General features: G+C 41.5%; 1 protein-coding gene across 2 annotated transcripts; it reads left to right on the forward strand.

Annotated features, from left to right (window-relative positions):
• The first annotated feature begins 650 nt into the window (after nucleotides 1-650).
• Nucleotides 651-7,624, forward strand: LOC141786762 (uncharacterized). 2 transcript variants are annotated; one of them, XM_074665276.1, is made up of 3 exons: nucleotides 651-743; nucleotides 5,132-7,054; nucleotides 7,198-7,624. In XM_074665276.1, the coding sequence occupies exons 2-3, from the start codon at nucleotides 5,170-5,172 to the stop codon at nucleotides 7,308-7,310; spliced, it is 1,998 nt and encodes a 665-aa protein (XP_074521377.1). In that variant the 5' UTR covers nucleotides 651-743; nucleotides 5,132-5,169; the 3' UTR covers nucleotides 7,311-7,624. The 2 variants fall into 2 exon arrangements, with proteins under 2 accessions (XP_074521377.1, XP_074521378.1); XM_074665277.1 differs by lacking the exon at nucleotides 651-743 and adding an exon at nucleotides 3,233-3,310.
• The last annotated feature ends 1,854 nt before the right edge of the window (nucleotides 7,625-9,478 follow it).

Raw genomic sequence — 9,478 nt, forward strand, 5'->3', positions numbered from 1 at the left:
GTGCAGACAGAATGGTTTTTGGATTGGTCTGCTGGTGTCCTCCCCCAGCAGAGGGTCACTGGTCTCTGGTACCAACTGTTATGATGTTCACTGACGGAAAAGTTCAGGGTTCCCTGGTCTGACTAACCAGCCAGAGTCTGTGTGTGCTGTTTTATTGTGAAATAGAGCAGATCACCTGAGCCAGTAGCGCCCCTGAGTCCCTGTCCTGGTCCATCTTCTCTGTTTAATTTGATGTGAGCCGCTTGAATTGATTTTCTGTTCCCGACATCACTCGGTGCATGTCTTACTCCAGCCCTGGAGTCCTGATCTGTAATGAAGGGGAAAAGGCTGAAAGATAAGCTGAGAAAAAAGTAAAGACCAACAGAAAAGCTTTGAACTTGCAGGTAAACACATCAGGAGACTTAGGGCGTATCAGCCTAAAGAGTTTTCATACCCCTGTCATGTTTTTAGTTTGCTTTGGAAGGTTTAGGCAGCTAGACGGGATCTTTTTGTTAGAACGGAAAGCTCGAGAGCAGGGATGTCAAACTGGTGCCAACTATTTTTCCTTCCAAGCAAGAACTCCAGCAGCTGATTCCACTGATTGGTCCCTGCTCTCTGCTTGAAGGTGAGGTCATGAGTGGAATCAGCTGGTGGAGTTGTTGGTTGGAAAGAAAAGCTGCAGCCTCTTGGCCCTCCATGGCAGGAGTTTGGCATCCCTGCAGTCTCCAGAATGGCACTCCTCATGGGTCGATGCAGATAATAAGGTGAGATTAAAGTGAAAGTTTGGCTCTGTTCCACTTGTGTGTATGTGTCAGTGTAGCTTTAAAGCGAGAGGGAAATGTATGAGGTAAAGATCCAGGTGGTCCAGCTGGAGGTGATTTGGAGAGTGACTGAGACACACGGGGATGTCCTCTGGGGATGTCCTCTGGGGATGTCCTCTGGGGATGTCCTCTGGGGATGTCCTCCGGGGCACGATGGGTAGTCCACAGCTAAGAAAAGATGGCAAGTGTGAGATGGCTGAGAGAAATAGACAGACTGACATTGACAAGGATGCGACAGCTTAAAGAAAGCAGCAAAGCTGATTTGAAGGCGTTGTTAATCCAGGAGTGATTTGACTTTGCGGCTTGTTTTTGTGGAGAAGAAAGAAAATGTGTGAAGTTGTTGGTTGATTTGTAAAGTGCGCTAACTGAGAATGAATGTAACCCATGCACCCCAGCCCGCGGGCCCCGGCCCAACCCTAGGCGGGTCGGGGGCCAAGTCTCCCGCCCCTGGCAGCCACACCTTTAGCCCCCGCTCTCCCTCGGGGCCTTGCTCTCCGGCAGGTCCCGGGGAACCCAACCCCCTGCCCTGCTCTCCACTGAGTCCCAGGGAACCCCCCCCCCCCCCGCCCTGCTCTCCACTGGGTCCCAGGGAACCCAGACTTAACCCCCCCCTCCGCCAACTACACCACTTAGCTCGTCCCAAAAGAACGTCGCGCCCCTGGTAGGACGAAGCCATTTTTTGAGAAGTCAAAAGAAAAAAAAGTGTCCACAGCCTGTACAGCCTGTACAGCCTGTACAGCCTGTACAGCCTCACTTTGGCCTGGCTCTCACAGAAGCTGGAAAAATCAAAGCTTGGTTCCCAGAGAGAACTGGATCACTTTCTGCTGATCTAAAAAACAAATCAGTGTTGTGCTCTATGTGCTTTGCAAACCACTGAGAAACAGCAGAGAGACTGCGTCTCAAATCACTTCTTTACTTCCACTGTCTATCTGGAGAGCGTACGCGTGTTCACATTGACAGTTTGGAAATACGTGGAGCACTTTGCTTTCTCAGCTGGTGAACTCAAAACAGTCAAGCAGTTGAGTGCTGAACGCTGGCTACTTCTCCCCCTCAGTGGTCTCCACGTTGCCTACACAGAGGAAGAACGACCAAAGGACGGATGACGGCTACAATCCATGAATGACAGAAGAACACCTGTGAACAGATGTGAAATGGGATCATCACAGCCGCAGTGTGAAAATGTAACAAATTCTGAGCAAAGTGAAGACATTTTTTGAAGTCAAAACTTAATTATAGATAATAATTAATTGTTAAAATAATTAAAGATATTCAAATGTGCAAAATGACAGTTCTGTCTTTAGAAAATGTTTCAATCAGTGCATTTTGGTCTGAATAGAAAAATGTGTAGGTATGTCAGGAGTTTGTGTGCTCTGTGTTACTGTAGAAACATGAAGGGGATCTGCTGTTTGTGGGGACATAAAAATCACCCAAAGTTTACACATGAACCATATTATTTGGAGATTACGCTCTTTTAAAATGACTTGTTTATATTTTCTGAAGTTGCTGCCTTCAGTCTGTTCTGGTAAATACACACTGAATCTTTAAAGCAAACCTCTGTTAATGTTTATTCCCGACCCTACCATCACTTAACTGGCTCCTTCATTTTATGTGAGCAGTAAAAAATGATCTGGCTAAAATTTGTGGATTTCCTTTCACTTGAGTCTAACCCTACCTCCACACCTTCTGCCTCTCCAGCTGTCTGAGGTGGAGAACTTGATAAGTGATTGCTAGGGGCGGGAAACATGGTTTAAACTAGATTAAAACAATACAAAGTAGTGTACAGTAACAGCTCAGGACGTAACCTCGCTTTATCGCTTGGGAATACCCGTGTTTACAGTAGACTTTCAAGTATTGGTCCAGTGCATTGTTGATTAAACAATGATAAAGATGTCAGCAGTCTCACCTCTCCTCCTGTGTCAGCCCTCTCCTCCAAGTGTTGATAGGTTCACGTAGTCTTCTTCATCCCAGCGTTATTTCACAGCCAATAAGAAAAGTCGGCCCCATACCGCCCTCCTACGGTCGGGATGGGCTTCGTTCATCCCGAGTTCAATAAAAGAGAGCCGCTTATCCCACTTTCAACCTCTGAATTACCGGATCAAAACTCTCAATTTCTACTCAATGAAAATTGTGTTTGTATTTTATTTCATGGTTATCAAAAGTTTGATTCATTTTTACATCAAGTCGTGTTTATGCTGAAAGCGTCGACGTATGTAAACCACTGGAGTCGACGTGTGAAAATTTTGGGAAAATAATCAATTCTTACCAAGGAAAAAAAAAAAAAAAAGGATAATTTTTTTAAATTTCCAGCAGGCATCGGAGGGTTAATAATTTGGACTTTTATCACCCGTTTTAATATTTTGTATTATTTTGTTTATTGTCAAAACGTCAGGGACGCACGGGTTGCGTCTGAATTTGATTGGTGCAGATGAATTCTAGAATCTGTGAATTCATCGGGGTATAAAATCAAGCTGGACGTTCCTTCCGCCTTTTTCACCAAGGCACTTGGAGAGGTATGTTGCAGTTTTTCCTGCTAAAGCTTGGCTAGCTTAAGCACAACTCAATAAAATGCATTTTTAATCGTAACAGGTTTCATATTGTGTGTTTCATGCATGTATTTATGTATTTCTTGTTGAGATCTGTGACTTTTTGAAAGGTTTGACAGAGTTTAAATCACCCCTTGGGGTGAAACGGACCTTTGATCACAACAAGACTAAAAGGGCTGCTTCAATTCATTTCCGATTGTAAATCTCAGTGTGAATTTCAAGTTAGAATACAGTTTTTAGCTTTGATAGTTTCAGCTGCGACATTGCCCGCACCGTTGTGTTGAAAGTGTACTCGGAAGTTGAACAAAAACAAGGTAATGCTTCAGATATGCGTTAAAAGAAAGACGATTTTTGTCTTGAAGCTACCAAAGTTAACTCGGTATTGGTTTATCTTTTATGTCCATGCATTTATATGAATTGATTTGGTATTAGTGAGTGTAAACAGGACGATTTCTGCCGCACGAACTCGGTGGTCGCAAGGCCGCTGCTATGGCAACACAAGCTAGTTTTTCATCTGTTTTCACAGTTTTCGGCTAATGTTTTAGCCATAAAATACCGCAGCACATGCTAGCTCTGTTTATCTTTTAACAGATCATTTAAATAGCCATTAAACAGTACACTGTTAGCTCTAATCATAACACGATGGATGAAGGATTATCTTTCTTTTATTTACGTAAATATTCTGCGTCTTTACTGTCACTGAACACATGTCTGTCAGCAGTTATCTGAACTAATTTAACGAATAACACCAAAGGTTATGGCGATTGCTGGCTTTTATTGAGATTTGTGACGCTCTCAAAAGGTTTGACAGAGTTTAAATCATCCGTTGGGGCGAAACGGATCTTTGCTCATAAATAGTCTAAAAGGGGTGCTTAATTACTTTTCCGATTGTAAATCTCAGTGTGAATTTCACGTTAAAATCCAGTTTTTAGCTTTGATAGTTTCAGCTGCGACATTGTCCGCATCGTTGTGTTACAAGTATACTTTGAAGTTGAACAAAACCAAGGTAATGCTTCAGACGTGTGTTGAAAGAAAGACGATTTTTGTCTGTAAACCACCAAAGTTACCTCGGTATTGGTTTATTTTTCTTTTCATGCATTCATATGAATTAATTTGGTTTAAGTGAGTGTAAACAGGACGATTTCTGCCGTGCGAACTCGGTGGTCGCAAGGCCGCTGCTATGGCAACACAAGCTAGTTTTTCATCTGTTTTCACAGTTTTCGGCTAATGTTTCAGCCATAACATGCTGCAGCACAGCGCTAAACAGTTAAACATTGATCGAGGAGACCATATGAGTGTACAGCTATGGGCCACAAAGATAACTTGACTACAGTTTTACATGTCTGTCCAGGTCATATTTTTTAAATGTGCTGACGTGTCTTTGGGACTGTTTCTGTGATACAAATATGACAAGACTTGATCCTGTTGTTTGCAAAGAGATGTGAATATCATGCTTTGTACTGGTGTCAAAGTCACTAGAATAGAAGAGGACACGTTTCGATTATCCCGAGGGGAAATTCAGGAGTCACAGCAGCAGCAGCAAAATGTCAGATTTTGCTGTTATTATAGCCCTCACTACTATTTGAACAGAGTTTATTAGTCAGAACTAAAATCACATGGTCCTTCATGTTGTCACTTCCCCATAAATATTCAATCCAATACAAACAATCAGTTGTAAACAGTAAATGACCATGAAGAGATAAATGACTTTAAGATGTGAAATAAAACAAAGGGTATTTTGGTTTTATTTTGTAACTAAACAAATATTCTGATAAATTGATGTTTCAGAATACTGACGCGAGAAGCAAAACAAACTGATTCAAAGCATGACCGGGAGGAGAGAGGAGCAGAGGAGAGGAGGAGAAGAGAGAGGCGGGAGAGGCTTGTGGAGAGAGATCAAAAGTATGGAGAGCCTGAGACAGGAGCAGGAGGAGGTGGAGAGAAAGGTAAGTATGAGCGGCCTGAGGAGCAGGGAGAGGAGACACAGCCAGGAGCGAGAGGAGAGGGAGAGATGGGATTTGGAGGAGACGCTGAGACAGGAGGTGATGGAGGTAGAGAGAAAGGTAAGTATAGCCCAGATGAGGAGGAGGGAGATGAGACAGCGCCAGGAGCGAGAGGAGAGGGAGAGATGGGAGTTGGAGGAGACACTGAGACAGGAGGAGGAAGAGAGAAGGGTAAGACTGGCCAGGATGAGGAGGGAGGAGAGGAGACGGAGTCAGGAGCGAGAGGAGAGGGAGAGATGGGAGTTGGAGGAGACACTGAGACAAGAGGAGCAAGACGGAAGGGTAAGACTGGCCAGGATGAGGAGGAGGGAGAGGAGAAGGAGACAGGAGGAGAGATGGGAGAGATGGGAGTCGGGGGAGGAGGAGGAAGTCAGAGGGGTAGGTATGGCCAGGATGAGGAGGAGGGAGAGATGGGAGTCGGAGGAGGAGGAAGACAGAAGGGTAGGTACGGCCAGGATGAGGAGGAGGGAGAGGAGACAGAGCCAGGAGCCAGAGGAGAGGGAGAAGCTGAGACTGAGACTGGAGGAGGAGAAGAAGAGGTTGAAACTGAAGAAGAGAGAAGAAAGAGAGAGATGGGTAGGTTTGGAAAGAAGGAGAACACCGAGAGCTGAAATACTGGGACTGCAGGAGGAGGAGGAGAGACTGAGACTGAAGAAGGAGGAGGAGGAGAGACTGAGACTGAAGAAGGAGGAGGAGGAGAGACTGAGACTGAAGAAGGAGGAAAGAGAGACACAGGTAAGTTTGGAAAGAGGGAGAGAACAAAGAGAGAAATTACTGAGACGGGTGGAGGAGGTGATTCTGACTGAGGAGGAGCTAAGAAAGGCCATACATGACCTGAAGAAGGAAAAGGAGCTGTATGAAAGAAACAGACTGAGACTGAGGGAGGAGGAGGAGGAGAGGCTGAGACTGGAGGAGGAGGAGGAGAGAGTGAGACAGGAAAAGGAAGAGGAGAGCCGGAGACTGAAAGAGTACGAGGAGAGACTGAGGCTGGAGAAGGAGGAGAAGAGACTGAGACTGAAAGAGGAGGAGGAGAGACTGAGACTGAAAGAAGAGGAGGTGAGACTGAGACAGAAAGAGGAGGAGAAGAGACTGAGAGAGGAGAAGAGGAGACTTAGACTGGAGGAGAAAAAGGAGAGACTGAGACTGAAAGAGGAGGAGGAGAGACTGAGACAGAAAGAGGAGGAGAGGGAGCGACAGGGGCTGAAGAAGGAGGAGAGAGAGAGACAGGTAAGTTTGGAAAGAGGAGAACAAAGAGAGAAATTACTGAGACAGGTCAGTCGGACTGAGGAGGAGTTCAGGAAGCTAAGACAGGAGCTAAGAAAGGAGAAGGAGGTGTATGAAAGAAACAGACCCAGACTGGAGGAGGAGGAGGAGGAGAGAAGACAAAGACAGAAAAGACTGAGACAGGAGAAGGAGGAGGAGAGACTGAGACTGGAGGAAGAGGAGAGACTTGATGAGGAGGAGGAGAAGAAGAGCCTGAAACTGGAGGAGGCAAAGGAGAGACTGAGACTGGATGAAGAGGAGGAGGAGGAGAAATGTGGAGGACAGGCACACTCTGGGGAACAGGAGGAAGAGGAAAGTCAGCAACCTCCTCAAAACAGAAGCCTGTTTTCAAGACTGAAACTGCGCCTCCTGGAGCACCAGAGGAACCAGGTCCTCAAGGCCATCACCAGGAGCCAGAAGAAGGAGGCCAAGATCCAGGCCAGGGGTAAGAAAGCAACTTTCAAACCTTGTTGTTTTTTTTTACATTTCTCTGATGAGGAAAAGATTTGATTTGATCAAAACTCTGCCAAATTCAGACGAGCTCTCAGCTTCACTCAAAAGTGACCTCGAACGTTGTGTTTCTTTCAGAGGACGATCCTGTCATCAAGGAGCTTCACACAGGCAGGCAGCAGAGGAAGAGGAGGGAGCTGCAGGAGAAGCAGAAAATCTTGGAGGAGAAGATCAGCGGCAAGACCAGGTAAGGGTTCCAGGAGAAACCCAGCCAAGGAGAAGAGGTAAGGATTTGGTAAGTATTTGGATTATTTAGTGCGCACACGTTTCATCAAACAATTAAAAAACACACTCAACATTTAAACACTTCAATTATTTACAAAAATCAATCAAAAAAAAAATCATAAATAGATTAAATAACCTAGAATAGTTATTTCAAATTAATATAATGTAGAACAAAGTTATTTGTCCTCCTGTGAGGGGGGGTGGTGGCAGGGTAAAAGTTAACATTTAAGCAGTTAAATTGTTTCACATAATCATTTAAATTTTCACAAAAAAAAAAAAAAAAAAAACAATTAAAGACAAAAATAATTTGATAATAATGATAATAATAATAATGATAATAAAAACATTAAAAACCCAGAATAATTGTTTCAAAGTTTAGAACAAAGTTATTTGTCCTCCGGTGAGGGGGGGTGGTGGCAGGGTAAAAGTAAACATTTAAGCAGTTACATTGTTTCATAAAAATCATTAAAATAGTAACAATAAAATAATAATATTAATAATAATGATGATGAAAAAAAAAAGAACAAAATAGAAAACGGCACTTAAAGCTAGAATAGTTGTTTTAAAGTAAAACTAATGTAGAACAAAGTTATTTGTCCTCCGGTGAGGGGGGGTGGTGGCAGGGTAAAAGTAAACATTTAAGCAGTTAAATTGTTTCACATAATCATTTAAATTTTCACAAAAAAAAAAAAAACAATTAAAAACAAAAATAATTTGATAATAATGATAATAATTATAATGATAATAAAAACATTAAAAACCCAGAATAATTGTTTCAAAGTTTAGAACAAAGTTATTTGTCCTCCGGTGAGGGGGGGTGTTGGCAGGGTAAAAGTAAACATTTAAGCAGTTACATTGTTTCATAAAAATCATTAAAATAGTAACAATAAAATAATAATAATAATAATAATAATGATGATAAAAAATTGTTTCACAAAATAATTAAGATAATAGTTATAATATTAATAATAATAATAATAATAATGATATTTGATAATGATAATAATAATACTTTAATATTAATGAAACAAAAACAAACATCAAATGCTAGAATGTTTGTTTTAAAGTAAAACTAATGTAGAACAAAGTTATTTGTCCTCCGATGAGGGGGGGTGGTGGCAGGGTAAAAGTTAACATTTAAGCAGTTAAATTTTTTCAAATAATCATTTAAATTTTCACAAAAAAAAAAAGAAAAAACAATTAAAGAAAAAAATAATTTGATTATGATAATTAAAAAAAAAACATTAAAAACCTAGAATAGTTATTACAAAGTTTAGAACAAAGTTATTTGTCCTCCGATGAGGGGGGGTGGTGGCAGGGTAAAAGTTAAACGTTGGACAAAACACATAAAATTATTTATGTATATCTTTTAAATCAAAGCATTTTTTGAACCTTTATTTGATTAGATAAGTTAGTGGCTAATGTGTTGTCCACAAAAGGTGTTCAATTTATTGAATACATTTTTTTCCAAAAATCACAATAATCATCTTAGAACACAAAAAAAAGGATAAAGTCTAAATAGTTCTTTTAATGTAGAATAAAGTTATTTGTCCTCCGAAGAGGGGGGGTGGTGGCGGGCCAAAAATAAAAAAAAAACAACAACCACAAAAACAACAACAAAGGAAGAAAGCTGCAGTGTGTGCTGTGAGACACACACAATCAAATAACATGTCAATAAATTGAAAAACAATGTAAAAAATGATCAAATAATCAAAGATCATAGGACACATGATCATAGGTAGGGAAAGATGAATTCAGCTCATATTGAACTTGATAACCCAGTTTGATCTGACCTTCATTTATGAGTTACACTACAAAATGCTGATTGTCCTTTTTATTACTATTATTATTGTTACATTCCACGCTGGTGCAGCTGTGATGACTTTCTGTCTTCCACAGTTTTAATTCAACCACTTTTCTCTTTGATATTAGTCTTAAAAATAGTTCTAAATAAATAATGTCTGTCATGATCTGACCTGATAAATTTCCATCTTAACAAATATGAGTCTGGAAACAAATACATTCAAAACAGGACTTAATGATTCAATGAGGAAAAGAGACGGTCTGAAAGCGTAGCATGGAATAAAGTTATTTGTCCTCCGATGAGGGGGGGTGGTGGCGGGCTAAAATTAGG

The sequence above is a fragment of the Halichoeres trimaculatus genome, unplaced genomic scaffold, assembly GCF_033239565.1.
Source record: "Halichoeres trimaculatus isolate MK-OKI-2021-1 unplaced genomic scaffold, fHalTri1.1 fHalTri1_scaffold_87, whole genome shotgun sequence".
Lineage (NCBI taxonomy): Eukaryota > Metazoa > Chordata > Actinopteri > Labriformes > Labridae > Halichoeres > Halichoeres trimaculatus.